Source organism: Rhincodon typus, chromosome 49 (assembly GCF_021869965.1).
Source record: "Rhincodon typus isolate 14 chromosome 49, sRhiTyp1.1, whole genome shotgun sequence".
Taxonomy (NCBI): domain Eukaryota; kingdom Metazoa; phylum Chordata; class Chondrichthyes; order Orectolobiformes; family Rhincodontidae; genus Rhincodon; species Rhincodon typus.
This window is the reverse complement of record NC_063380.1, coordinates 1,335,794-1,351,094: the sequence shown is the minus strand read 5'-3', so window position 1 is coordinate 1,351,094 and position 15,301 is coordinate 1,335,794. Positions and strand designations below refer to the sequence as shown.

The window sequence follows — 15,301 nt, the reverse complement described above, 5'->3', positions numbered from 1 at the left end:
ATCTGATTCCACCAACAAAAAACCATTTTGACGTGATGGGGTAGGGTATTTGCTGATATAATTGAAGGTTCATAACTATTCAGGTTGGTGAATAAGAGAAAGGAATTCTTAGAACTGTTGCTGTTTAAGCTCTTTGAATTTTCTATGAATTTGACCCTGCAACCGCAAAGGAATGCAATTATATATTGAAGTTAAGGAGAAGCTGTTGTCAGTGGCGTTCTCGGGAACCTTCTGACCTAGTCCTTTTGGGTGATGCAATATTCAGTGTAAGATAAAATTCAGGTTTTCACTGAACTTGGAGTAAACTGACCCTGATTACAATCTGTTGAACTCCAGAAAATATTTGTGGATTCCAGTATTAGTAAAGAGTTCTATAACAATTAAAGAATCTATGAGTCAACTTAAGGAAGAGAAAAGAAAACAATGCACTTTTTTTTATCAGTTTTGAAAGTTGTGGAGGTGTGTTTGAAGAGGACTGATTTGTGAACACACTCTTAGTATCTGTATTTTCAACTTGTCACTGAATGTTTAATGAAACAGGATTATCAAGGGTGTCTGGATCAGATAAGTTAAAAGAAAATCACAATCGACAAATCTGTCTACTTTTTAAGACGCAGCATACCAGTGATTAGGTTAATGGAGTATATAGGCTCTCAGAAGGCACTTAATGTGGTTTATGGCTATTCAGAATTGTAACCATTTCGATTGCAGTTCAATGATGTATTTCATGTTGATTTGTACTCTCAGATCGGAACTCCACAATCACTGAGTTCTTGGAAAAGTGTGAGGATTACCAGCTATTCCAGTTCACAAAATTCTTCTGGGACAGTCTAGAGCAAGCGATGGAAGATGGTGTGGATGGACTCAGTTCATTGTTAACATACAAGAGGATTTTCAACGGACAGGAGCATCAGGTAAGTGGGATAGATAGGGAAAGTGTTGAAACATTAGGAAACTGACAAAATAATAACAAATAAATTGCTGGATGAAGAAAAGAGCTGATTGTTTATCTGGATTGTTGCCTAACAACCTGGCTGCCCTATGCTGTGATAGTATTGGATGTTATCAACTAGTCAGTTGATCCACAGCCACATATGAAGTCAGGAAAATCCAGTGGCCTAGAGCTTTCAGAATGACTAATATAGAGTCTTCTATATTGCAATCACAGTGGAGACTAATAACCCTTTAAAAAGAAACAAAATCCAAAATCCCAGATATTTACTAAAATAATGAAGCCACAAGGTTTAAACAGAAGAATTTTTCTATGCAAAAGTAAAACAACACAAACATCAATAAAATCTTGAGTAATATTTTAGAAATTAATTGGATGTGGGCATCACTGGTTGGGCCAGCATTTACTCCCTGTCCCAATTCGTCCCTCTAAGGTGGTTGTCAGCTGTCATCTTCAATCACCGTCCATGTGCAGGAGGTAAACCCACAATGTAGTTGGGAGGGGTTTTCAGTTTTAAAGAAAGGCGATATATTTCTAAGTTAGGGTGATGTGTGATCATGGATTAACCCCATACTTGGAAAATGCAGAACCAGCACAAATTAAACATGAGTTAACTATTATAACCAGTTATAAACATTATACACTAAATGGCAAGTACAGCTAAGGCAGACCTTTAAGAATTGCCTCGGCAGTCCACATCATGTGGTATCAATTGCCATCAAATTACTTCAAAACTCCATTTTCCTCTCAAAACATTTCAGCCCCTTTCCCTGAGGAATAAGCCTGATTACTAGCTGACAGTAGCACACAACTAACCCAAGTTCCACTGGCATGGTTCTCATTAAAAATGGCACAGTACCTTAAAGAACCTCTCAACTCTGTCCAAATGGTGTGCGTTCATCAATGTCACAATCAAGTAACAGGAACGACTGCATAATCACTGAATTTTAGACCTTTACAGTGCAGAAGAAGGTCATTTGACATATTGGGTAGCTCTTTCAGGAGATACAGTCCTAAATCTGTAGCCTTCTAAATTCATCATTTTCAAATACATTTCCAGCTCTTTTGAAACCTCCTATGGAATCCGCTTCCACCACTCTCCCAGGCAGCACATTCTAAATCCTAACAACTTTCTTCGGGTCTCTTTTCTTATTCTCAGCTTTTAGATCTTGTCTGTGGCTCCAGTTTTCTTAAATACCTCAAACGGGCTTGTTAACATCTGAGATTGGAGTGCTTTCGGCCCTTTTACCATTTTCAGTCTCCCTAGAGATTTTGTTTCCAATTGCAGCTGCAGTTTTGATTTTGTTAAAAACTCGGAGGGTTCAGTTTCTTTTCTTAGTTTCTCTTTTCAATTTCTCTTTTCAGTTAGGGTCAGTCTCAAAAACAAGCTTCAAAACCACATGCTCCACCACATTTCTCCTGTTGAAACAAAAATAACCATTTACCATAGTCAAAGTTTATTTAAACTGGTTATAAATGTGGTAGGTTTTTAATACTATAAACATTTTAAATTTGCTTATTGATAATGATGGTTGCCCTTCAAGCTCAAATAAGAAGATAATGTCCACACTGATAATGAACATAGAGGTGATACTGTACTAAAGGGGAGGCGATGGCATAGTGGTATTATCACTGCACTGTTAATCCAGGGACCCAGATAATGTGCTGCGGACCCAGGTTCGAATCCCGCCATGGCAGATGGTAGAATTTGAATTCAAAGAATATCTGGAAGTAAGAGTCTGATGATGACCATGAATCCATTGCCGATTGTTGGAAAGACCCATCTAGTTCACTAATGTCCTTTAGGGAAGGAAGCTGCCATCCTTACCTGGTCTGGCCTACATGTGACTCCCAGACACGCACCAATGTGGTTGACTCTTAACTGCCCTCTGGGATGGGCAATAAATGCAGGTCTGGCTAGCAGTGCCCTCATCCCATGAATGAATAAAGAAAAAAATACACCAGTTTGGAGACAGTCAGAAATATTTAGGGCATTGGAACAAGCATGTTGGATATGGAAAGATGGTGTTCACAGTCAGCGTTATCATTTTTCAAAAATGAAGAAGGCTGTACAATGAGAGATCTACAGCGACTTCATGTTACCCTTGAGTATGACTCTGTACTGCTTACACACCCAATCTTCATTTGACAAGATATTCACTTTCCATGTAGCAACTGTCTCAGAATGTAATGGTCCTCCATTCTAGTTGTGGGAATCCCCAATTTATGAATGCTTGTACTTAGTAACGCATTCTCATTTAGGGGTGTAATTTTAAAGACTCAACATAGGGACATTTCCTGTACTTATGAACCACTCCTTCTCTGTTGTCTTGCACTCAGACTTGTGTCCAAATGGACTCCAGAACTGAACTCATTCCCAAGAGACAATTAGCCTGGAGTCCCAAGGATTTGACAGGAATAGGCCTTGGTTCTAGAGGATTCAAACGCATCAAGATGGGATCCCAGAGGATTAGGCCTGAGTCCCAGAGGATTTGGTGCAAGAGGATTAGCCTGGGGTCGTGGAGGTCTCCGAAGGATTTGCTGGGGTCCCAGAGGATTCGAGAGGGTAAGCTTAGGTGTCCAAGAGAATTAGCCTGGCTTCCCAGGTGATTTGGGAGGTTTTGCCAGGCCTCCCAGAGGATTTGAGAGGATCAATCTGGTGTTCCAGTGGATTGAACAGGACTTGAAAATGGTCCCAGAGGATTTGATGATTTGCTGTGAACCCAGACGATGAGCTTGGGTCCCAGGGGATGCAAGAGGGTTAACCTTGGATCCCGGGGTCTTCGAAGGATTCGCTGGGATCCAGCAAGATTCAAGAGGATATGGTCCCAGAGGATTCAAGAGAATGCGGGAGGCTGAGCCTGGGGCCCCACATTGCACAGTCAATGACGTTATCCTCCCTTTTTATTACTCTCAAACTACATATCATTTCACGAAACTCTCATGATCTGAAATTTGATCACTGATTGTACTAAAATGTTTAGGCTAATCCATTGATTGTGATAAATTTGTTTAGAAACTTGAATAGAAAAATAAAAGTGAAAGCTCACATGTATTGACAGCTTGAGTGTGGCAGAGATATTGAGGAGGGAGTGTATGTGAACTTGGGCTGCATAAATGGAGACACTGAGTCCAAAATTAGGGAGGTTTGGGTGCTTATTTGTAAGGTCCTAATTAGGACTGTTCAGACAATGTCTATCAATCCGTTGCATTGATTGTTCTCAGTTGCCAGCAGGCCACTAGTGGTTAGCAAGCCCTGTGTTTGCAATCCTCAAGAGTATCTGGGCCATTAGATGTGATTCAGTCCTGAAAATCGTATATTAAACAATCTGGACTGTGCTGAAACTGGAAACCAATTTAAAATCATTCGTGAGACCCACAGTGTGCTGCATTTGTGTATGCTGGAAGCTACATACATAACTACTGAGTACTGACGGCAAAAGGAATTTGTAAATACATTTGGACCTTTTTGAAAAAAGATCCAACAGGCAAAACCTAGTGATGTCCTATCCAATCAGATTCTGCCTGCCTGGTCTGAGAATTAAGTTTAATGGTATCTCCATGCAAATGGCTCAACCAATCATCTTTTCATGCTGTTTTAGATTGATGTCTTTTTCTTGACTCCTAATTCTGATGAATACGTAAGCAAGACTTCAACTTTTGGACCCCTTTTAGTAATGTATAGTTAGACAGAGACCCAGGGTGACCTTACAGAGGTTCATAAAATTTTTGGGGGCATGAATAAAATGAATAGCCAAGTTGTTTTTCCCAGGGTGGGGGAGTCCAAAACCACAGGTTTGAGGTGGGAGGGGAAAGATTTTAAAAAGGATCTGAGAAGTAACTTCTTCACACAGAGTGGTATGTGTCTGGAAAGAGCTGCCAGACGAACTGGTGGAGGTGAGTACAATTAAAACATTTAAAAGGAATCTGGATTGGCATATCAGTAGGAAGGGTTTAGAGGGATATGGGCCAAATGCTGGCAAATGGGACTAGGCCAGATTGGAATGTGTGGTAGGCATGAACGATTTGGGCTGAAGGGTCAGTTCTGTGCTGTATGACTCTGATTCCAGTTTGAGGTGATCAATAACTAGCACTAATTTGATGCCAATTGGTCAGCACAGGCCTGGTGCATTTGAAAGCAGACTGCTTCAGTATCTGAGGAATCTCCAGTAGTATTGAACATTGTCTAATCATCAACAACCGTTCCCACTTATCGCTTTATCATGGAGGGAAGGTCAGTAATGAAGCGGCTTTAGACAGTTGGCCAAGGACTCGCCTCTGAGGAGTTCGAAAGGCTGCCCGTACCTCAATTAGTGACTGCCACTTCCTCTCTGGAGTTCAGCTCTTCAATCCATGTTTGAACCAAGACTGTAATGAGATTTAACCTGTTTTATACGCACACTGGGACAATTTTCCATTATTATCAGGTAGATGTCAATATTGCCATTGTACTAGAACATCCCATTTGTATTTGGTTATACTCTGTTATTCTTTTAAAATTATCTATTTTGTTGGATTTCTAGAGTAATACACTCGTACAGCATTGAAACAGACCCTTCGGTCCAACTGTTTTGCACCAACCAGACATCCCAATCTGACCTAGTCCCATTTTGCCTGCATTTGGTTCATATCCCTGTGAACCCTTCCAACTCAAATGCCAATCTAGATCCCTTTTTAAATGTTGCAATTGCACCGGCCTCCACCGCTTCCTCTGGCAGATCATTCCCTACATGCACCACCCTTGGCATAAAAAAGTTACCCCTCAGGTTGTTTTCAAATCTTTCCCCTCTCACCTTAAACCTCCTGTGCTCTAGTTTTGGACTCCCCAAGGAAAAAGACCTCGGCTATTCACCCTATCCATGCCCCTCATGATTTTACAAACTTCTATATAATCAAACACTGCAGTAATCTCTCCAAGTTTGACAGCAGCTAACCCAATGAAGACCACAAATTGAAGCAGAGAGCTTCACAGAATGCATGACCCAGGATAAGAACCAATAATGGATTTATCCACTAAGTTAATGTGCACAGCATCTAAGTCAGTTTCAATTAGCACCTGCCAGCAAGTGTCACTTGGCAGTAACCATATATTTTATACACATATGGTAGCGATGAACGCTGGGCTATTAAAGTAAACCTGCACCCTCCGGACTCAATATCGAGTTCGGACCTAAACTCTCCCATGGTCCTAACCCCCGACTCCACACACCAGGCCTTGTTATCACATGGCCTGCCACTACACACTAACTATTGTCAGTCACTAACAGCCCCCATTAACAACTATTCACCCACCTAACCAGATCATTATCAACTCCTTTATCTATCCAACTGCTGTTCTCTCTCTCTTCGGGCTCTATCCTATCATTTACATCCCCCTGCCTGTTTTCTGCATATAAACCAACATTTTCCCAGCTACCATCTGTTCTGAGGAATGATCACCAGACCTGAAACGTTAACTCTGATTTTTTTTTTTCTCCACAGATACTGCAGACCTGCTAAGCTTTTCGAGCAACTTCCGTTTTTGTTCCTGACTTGCAGCATCCGCAGTTCTTTCAGTTTTTTATTTAGTAATTAATTCACTGCCACGTCCCTTCTGGGCATGCCCACCTTGAAGTTCTGCTCTTCTCTCTGATGGGATTTCTGTTCCAATCTTTCTTCTTGTCCGCCGGCATTAATTTCACAGTCATTCCTGGTGTTTGACGAGGTGTTTGCTAAAACTAGTTTCCACAGCCATATATCACATTCCTCGGTGACTGCCTCTGGCTCAGACTCACCCCACGTGGATTCTAACTGAAGTTTCATCCCTGATGTCTTGAATTCTCCCAGGATCACAGATATATCCGTGGTGTTCAACATTCCATGGACAGCTGTTCTCGCCGCATCCTGAGATCCACACTCAGTGCCATGCAGCATCACATGCACACTCTCGACCTTTCTCTCCAACAGCATCGCATCACACTGTTAGGGTTGCACCACTGCGCAGTTCCGTTTCATCCTCCGGCTCATTCGTCATGCTAACAAGAAACTTTTTCTTTTCCTTTTTGGCATCAAGGCCCACAAGATGCAACAACTCAAAGATACCTGTGGCCCTCTGGAACCTTCCTGTCCTCTCCTTCCCTCTGATTCCATCCCCTCTCTCAACCCCACTTCCTGTTGGATATTCACCATCCCTCCTCAGCAAAGACCTCAGCTTTATTCCTCTGTGTCCCCACCGTAACGAATTTCGGACATGACATGACGTCGAACTCTTCTTCTGCCGTCTCCGCCTCCGTGCCCATTTCTTTGGGCAAGAGTCCTGTTCTCGTCCAACAGACCCCTTTGCCCGGTTCCAATACTCTCCCTCCACCTCGACGACTTCCTCTGGCCTTTTACCTGCACTCTATCAGTTCATTTGAGAACTGTCAACATAATATTGATCGCCTCAATTTCTCTGCCCCACCCCCTCAATAAATCCAACCTATCTCCCTCCAAACTGACTGCACTCTGTGTACTTGGATCTAATTAAGCGAGCCAATAAGGGTGGTGCTGTTGTAGTCTGGCATACTGACCTCTACATTGCAGAGGCTGAGCGCCAACACTCCGATACCTCCTCCTATCTTCTCCTGGACCATGACCGCACCATGATGCATCAGGCCATTGTATCTACTATGGTATCTGATCTCATTTCATCTGGTGAACCCCCCACCCTCCCCAGCTGCCTCCAAGCTGATAGTCCCCTAACCCTACACAGCTCGCTTCTACCTCCTTCCAAAAATCCATAAACAGGACTGCCTGGGTAGACCTATTGTTTCAACCTGCTCCTGCCCCACAGAACTCATCTGTTCCTACCTTGACTCGGTCTTCTCTCCCCGGTCCAATCTCTACCCACATACATCCGTGATTCCTCTGACGTTTTACGCTGGTTTCAAAATTTCCAGTTTGCAGGTTCCAGCCACTGCCTCTTTATCATGGATGCGCAATCCCTTTACACGTCCATTCCCCACCAGGAGGGTCTTAGGGCTCTTTGCTTCTTCCTAGAGCAAAGACCTGAACTGTCCCCACCCACCACAATTCTCCTCCACTTAGCCAAGCTCATCGTCACCCTCAACAATGTCTCTTTTAACACCTCTCATTTTCTTCAGGTCAGAGGGGTGGCCATAGGTACCCGCCTGGGCCCCAAGTTATGCCTGTCTCTTCGTGGGGTACATGGAACATTCCTTGTTCCAGTCCTATTCTGGCCCTACCCACAACTCTTTCTCCGATTGTATCGATGATATCATCGGTGCTGCTTCCCTCTCTCATCCAGAATTGGAAAAATTTATCGATTTCGTTTCCAATTTCCACCCTGCCCGCACTTTCACTTGGTCTGTCTCTGACTCCTCCCTTCCCTTCCTCAACATCTCTGTTTCTATTTCTGGGGATAGACTGGCCACTAATATCCACTGTAAACCCACTGACTCCCACAGCTATCTGGACTATGCATCCTCGTAGCCTGCTTCCTGTAAAGACTCCATCCCATTGTCTCAGTCCTCCGTCTCCGTTGCATATGTTCAGACGAGCCTAACTTCGACAAAGGAGCCTCCGCAATGTCCAACTTCTTCCTAAACCGAGGATTCACCAGCATTGTTGTCGATAGGGCCCTCGACAGGGTCCGACCCATCATCTGCACTTCCACCCTCACCCCTTCTCTTCCCTCCATGAACAGCGATAGGATTCCCCTTGCCCTTACCTACCATTCCACCAGCATCCACATCCAGAAGATTATCGGACAATATTTTTGCCACCTCCAGCAAAATGCCACCACTGGACGCATATTCCCCTCCCCTCCCTTATCAGCCTTCTGCAGGGACCGTTCCCTCTAGGACACACTGGTCCACTCTTCCTTCACCCCCCACAGCCCCACGGCGAAGGTGCAACATCTGCCCATTTACCTCCTCTTTCCCCAGTATCCAAGGGCCCAAACATACCTTCCAGATGAAGCAACATTTCACCTGCACTTTTCAGAATCTAATCTACTGCATTCGTTGCCCACAATGTGGTCTCCTGTACATTGGGGAAACGGAGTGTAGACTGGGTGACTGCCTCACAGAACATCTACGTTCTGTTCGCAAAAAAGATGCTGAGCTACCTGTTGCCTGCCACTTTAACACACTACCCTACTCCACAGATCCTGCCAGACCTGCTCAGTTTTTCCAGCAACTTCTTCTGTTACTGTTCTGGATTTACAGCTTCCACGGTTCTTTCGGTTTTTATTAAAGTAACTGGTTGTTTTACAAAAAGAGGGGGGAGATTTTTAAATAAATTATAACTTCTCATCTGGTGTAATCAGTAGTTTAGGCATTGATTTTGAACAAAATAGTTCTGGAACCTTGATGTTTTACTATCACTTTAATTGTTGAGAGATATTTTCTCAATGAACCTGCTGTTAAGTTAGTTTATATTTGCCTTCCGTTAGACATTGAGATGGTGCAGGTTTTCTCCCTTCAGCACTGTCTAGTGTTGAAAATACTGTCCCTCGTCTGAAAATGTGACTATCTTGAGCCCGGATACACTCTGACACCAATGATTTGTCTCTTTCTGTCCATTGCACATTACCCATATTTAGTTACAACAGTTCATATTCTGCTGAACCATTGTACATAACTTTGAGAGTTCCTGGCCAGTCTGCCATCTTTCTTTATTTTGAGGACTCCTCAAATTATGCCATCTATTTTACTCCCCTCTCAAAGTTCTTTACAGATATTACACTTTTGAATTTTTTTGTCCATTATGATACCTGAGCCTTGAAAAACTCTGGTTTAAAACTTTTATCTTCTTGTCTGTGTCCTTCATGGCTTTGATGCTCTCTATTCTAAGATTCCCTCCAGCACAGCAACATTCCCATACCTCTGAAGTTCTCTGCTGTCATGCTGGCAGCTTGTGCACTTCTTCGTTCACACCACCATTGTCTTATTTCCTGCCATCTGAAAATCACTCCACATCTCAGCCTTTCTCTGCTCCTCAATTCATCCAGTTTAGCATTGGTTTCATTGTCCAATTTCAGCATTGAGAAAAGCCATGCAAAGTTTTACTACTGTGAAAGCTCTAAGTGTAGTCGTGACAGTCCTAGACACCACAGTGTTCACTGCTGGACATGTTCCCATTATTGAGAACAGATTTCCAAAACCAAAGTTGTCTTGCTGCTTTATTTTTTAGAGGAAATAGTGATTGAAGTAGTTGGGTTTCCAATGCTGTTCTGCCTGTTCGATTCTCCTCACCAATAATAGCGTTGGTCATTTCAGTTAGTTGCTGGGAATTTCTAAAACAGTTTACCTCCTTCATTTCAGAATCATATCTTGCTTGCCACTTGAGTCATCATTCACTGCAGTTTTATTTCTTTGGTAAAGTAGTGGCAATATCATTAGAACAGCGAGTCAGACATCCAGGACAACTGGAAGTCCCCATCACTTTCTGCTCATTTTCGGTGTTTGACTTTTACTCACGCCTCAATGTATTCATCAATATTCTTCACAGAAAATCATTGAGCTTGTGGAGAAGCAGATCTGGGCAGACAGTTCCAAACTGCTTCTAAAACTGGTGATGGAGAAAGGTTCTCGGGCCCGAAGGGTGATGTGGGAATCCTTTGTGAGAATGCGCCATGCGTTACCAAAGTTGGACAAAATACTGAAACAAGTACAGGAGCTTGGTATGATAAAATCACGCATTGAATTCAATTTCTGATTTAGCAATGCAGCAACTCTGTGGCTTTCACTATTCCACAGATCAATTTCATAAAAGCCTATTGATTTTTAAACAGGTTCTAATCCGTTTGATGCAATGGAACATGCACAAGGTTTATCCAAAATACCCAGTCATCTGAAAGGTAAGAGATGAAATGCAGATCTTAAACTGCAAGTGGACTTCTGAAAACCAGAATGTTTGTTTGCCAGAACTGGGAATATGGGGACTGAATCTTACCACGAATTCTCAAAGTGGCATTTTTTTTTTGTGTGAGATTCAAGGGAGCTTGCTTCTTGTGAGCCCTAGTGGATTTTGTTGCAATCTTACCAAACTCACTGTATTAACCATCTACCATTCCCCTTTGGTACCATCTGATGCTAGCCCAATTCTCCTAATTGCCATTGATGGAGGTAAACGCCACTTCCAAGATATCCTGGGATCCCTGGATTTGGCTGTAATCTTTGAACTGCAGCCATGCACCCTATCAAGCTTTGGCAGTTTGGAGTTTTTCTTCACTGTGTACGTAATGAAATTAATCACAAATGAATGCTTCTCGGGACACACAGCTGGCGTAGCAGACGCTTCCTTTCACGTGCATCTGCATTTTTATTCATTCGCAGGATGTGGGCATGTCTGGCTAGGCCAGCATTTATCAACCATCCCTAATTGCCCAGAGGGCATTTAAGAGTCAACCACATTGCTGTGTTTCTGGAGTCACATGTAGGCCAGACCAGTTAAGGATGGCAGATTTCCTTCCTTAATGGACATTAGTTAACCAGATGGGTTTTTCCTGACAATGGGCATTATACCCTTAATTCTAGATTCTTTATTGAATTCAAATTCCACCATCTGCCATGGTGGGATTTGAACCGAGGTTCCCAGAACATTAGTAGAGTTTCTAGATTAATTGTCTGCTGATAATACAACTAGCCTATTGTCTCCCCTCGTACATTCTTACATATATCGCAGTTTAAGCATTAAGCCATACAGCTTTGCTGTTCTTAATCACATCTCATCTTAGAACCTTCACTAAGGCGGGCAATAAACAAAGAAATAACTAATGCCTGTAAAAATGGTACGGCAATTATCATGGGGGATTTTAATCTACATGTAGATTGGTCAAACCAGCTCGGTCAGGGTAGCCTTGAGGAGGAGTTCGTTGAGTGTATCCGTGATAGTTTTCTTGAACAGTATGTAATGGAACCAACGAGGGAACAAGCTATCCTAGATCTGGTCCTGTGTAATGAGACAGGAGTAATTAATGACCTCATAGTTAGGGATCCTCTTGGAAGGAGTGATCATAGTATGGTTGAATTTAGAATACAGATGGAGAGTGTGAAGATAAAATCCAATACCAGGGTCCTGTGCTTGAACAAGGGGAACTACAATAGAATGAGGGAAGACTTGGCTAAAGTAGACTGGAAACAAAGATTTTATGGTGGGACAGTTGACGAGCAGTGGAGGACTTTCAAAGCAATTTTTCAAAGTGCTCAGCAAAAGTATATTCCAGTGAAAAGGAGGGACTGTAAGAAAAGGGGTAATCTGCCATGGGTGTCTAAAGAAATAAGGGAGGCTATCAAATTGAAAGAGAAGGCATACAAAGTGGCCAAAAACAGCATGAAACTAGAAGATTGGGAAAATTTTAAAGGTCAACAGAAAGCCACAAAAAGAGCTATAAAGAAAAGTAAGATAGAACATGAGAAAAAACTAGCACAGAATATAAAGAGAGATAGCAAAAGTTTCTATAAATATATAAAACGAAAAAGAGTGGCTAAAGTAAATGTTGGCCCTTTAGAGCATGAGAAGGGGAATTTAGTTATGGGATATGATGAAATGGCTGAGGCATTGAACGGGTATTTCGTATCGGTCTTCACAGTGGAGGACACTAATAACATGCCAGTAATTGACAAAGAGACGAAGGTAGGTGAGGACCTGGAAACAATCATTATTACGGAAGAGGTAGTGTTGGGCAAGCTAATGGAGCCAAGGATTGATAAGTCTCCTGGCCCTGATGGAATGCATCCCAGGGTAATAAAAGAGATGGCGGGAGAAATAGCAGGTGCACTGGCGGTAATTTTCCAAAATTCGCTGGACTCTGGGGCAGTCCCAGCAGACTGGAAAACAGCAAATGTGATGCCACTGTTTAAAAAGGGAAGTAGACAAAAGATGCGTAATTATAGACCGGTTAGCTTAACCTCTGTAGTGGGGAAGATGCTTGAGTCTATTATCAAGGAAGAAATAGCAAGGCATCTTGATAGAAATTGTCCTGTTGGGCAGACGCAGCATGGGTTCATGAAGGGCAGGTCATGCTTGACAAATCTTTTGGAATTCTATGAAGACATTATGAGCAAGGTGGACAATGGGGACCCAGTGGATGTGGTGTACCTAGATTTCCAAAAGGCCTTCAACAAGGTGCCGCGCAAGAAGCTACTGCATAAGATCAGGATGCATGGCTTTAAGGGTAAAGTATTAGCATAGATAGAGGATTGGTTGACTAACAGGAAGCAAAGAGTGGGGATAAATGAGTGCTATTCTAGCTGGCAGCCAGTGACTAGTGGTGTGCCTCAGGGATCGGTGTTGGGACTGCAATTATTTACAATTTATATAGATGATTTGGAGTTGGGGACCACATGTAGGGTGTCAAAGTTTACAGATGACACTAAGATGAGTGGCAGAGCAAAGTGTGCAGAGGACTGTGAAACTTTGCAGAGGAACATAGATACATTGAGTGAGTGGGCAAAAGTCTGGCAGATGGAATACAATGTAAATAAATGTGAAGTCATACATTTTGGTAGGAGTAATAGTAAAAAGGATTATTACTTGAATGGTAAAAAGTTGCAGCATGCTACTGTGCAGAGGGACCTGGGTGTCCTTGTGCATGAATCACAGAAGGTAGGTCTGCAGGTACAACAAGTAATTAGGAAGGCAAATGGAATTTTGTCCTTCATTGCTAAAGGGATTGAGATTAAAAGCAGAGAGGTTATGTTGCAGCTGTACAAGGCGCTGGTGAGGCCACACCTGGAGTACTGTGTGCAGTTTTGGTCGCCTTACTTGAGAAAGGATGTACTGGTACTGGAGGGGGTGCAAAGGAGGTTCATTAGGTTGATTCCGGAGTTGAGGGGGTTGGCTTATGAGGAGAGACTGAGTAGATTGTGGGATTATATTCATTGGAATTCAGAAGATTGAGGGGGGATCTTATAGAAACATATAAAATTATGAAGGGAATAGATAAGATAGAAGTAGAGAGGATGTTTCCACTGGCAGGTGAAGCTAGGACAAGAGGGCATAGCCTCAAGATTAGAGGGAGCAGATTTAGGACTGAATTGAGAAGGGACTGAATTGAGAAGGAACTTCTTCACCCAGAGGGTTGTTAATCTATGGAATTCCTTGCCCAGTGAAGTAGTTGACGCTACTTCAGTAAACGCTTGTAAAGATAAGGTAGATTTTTTTTGAACAATAAAGGAATTAAGGGATATGGTGAGAACACGGGTAAGTGGATCCGAGTCCACAAAAAGATCAGCCATGATCTTATTGAATGGCGGAGCAGGCTCGAAGGGCCGGACGGCCTACTCCTGCTCCTAGTTCTTATGTTCTTATGTTCTAAGTCATTTCCGTTCTTTCCCTAAATTCTCAATAGCCCAGCATGTAGTTATGTGTTGGTCCTACATTGAACAATAAGGAAAGCCTTCAGTCGCTTCAGCAATCATTTTTATTCACCAGTAGCAAAAGTGAATTAAAAACAAACAGAAGTTATATTTGTCTCTGAGTAGAATGGCATTGCTTGCCTTTTGAGCACCAAAAGTTTAGCAGTAAATGAATGGTCATTTCCCCCATACTTGCTGAACCTGGGGGTTAGTGGAGACCCATCTGGCTTTTGGTGCCCAGCACTGCTGCAATCTTAAGTACAACAAAAGAAGGTGATGTTCCTCCTACTCAATGTCCTCCTCTTCCCCCATGGTAGACCACTGCCACTCTCCTGGCTCATCAGACTCTGCCACATCCCCTCCTTTTCTGCTTCAGTTGAGCAGAGCACAGCATGCTAAGATTATATACTGTGTACTGTACTATAAGGAACCCACAGACCAATCAAACAGCAAAACCTCACCTTCAGGCCTAATGTCTGCTTCACCAAGACCCTAGTAGAAGAATGGGATGCTTTGAATCCATGCTGTTTACCTAACTAAATCATTAGCCACGTCAGAGTGGATACCCTTGTCTCCCATAACCATCCTTGTAAGGCCCCTCAAACACAAGAGAAACATGAGTTTCGAAGGATATATACATCAAACCAGTTCAGAGTACCTAGCACAAACTTGTACTAATGAGCACAGATAACCTTTCTGACTGCATTATGGTACGGTCCTCTCAACCCAACATGTGTTCTGTATATCACACCCACCACTTGGGGAAAGGCAGCTATATATGGCCGAAGCCTACAGCGCGGGCTGCAGCACAAACCTCATCGCAAGGAAAGGATATTACGCTGTGTAAGCTGGCACAAATGGTATTGCTAACAGCCTTGATACATTTATGGGTACCCAGCTGAGAGATCCCTCACTGGTCCCCTGTTGATTCTTGGGATTGCTGTTTCCCGTTTGCTTAGTAAAAGTGGACTTGTTGACCTCGATATTGAAAAGTTCCTCAATGTCC

The 15,301-nt window shown here is 42.8% G+C and overlaps 1 protein-coding gene across 3 annotated transcripts in view; it reads left to right on the top strand.

Annotated features, from left to right (window-relative positions):
• Positions 1 to 746: 746 nt before the first annotated feature.
• LOC109933073 (NACHT, LRR and PYD domains-containing protein 3-like) overlaps positions 747 to 15,301 on the top strand; it is a 33,467-nt gene continuing 18,912 nt past the window's right edge. The window contains exons 1-3 of one of the 3 annotated variants that reach the window (XM_048620933.1): positions 3,419 to 3,518; positions 10,445 to 10,616; positions 10,728 to 10,793. In XM_048620933.1, the coding sequence (XP_048476890.1) occupies positions 10,511 to 10,616; positions 10,728 to 10,793 (172 nt within the window). In that variant the 5' untranslated portion in view covers positions 3,419 to 3,518; positions 10,445 to 10,510. Of the gene's footprint in view, positions 915 to 3,292; positions 3,519 to 10,444; positions 10,617 to 10,727; positions 10,794 to 15,301 lie in introns of those variants that run through there. The other 2 variants (XM_048620932.1, XM_048620934.1) reach the window with 2 other exon arrangements.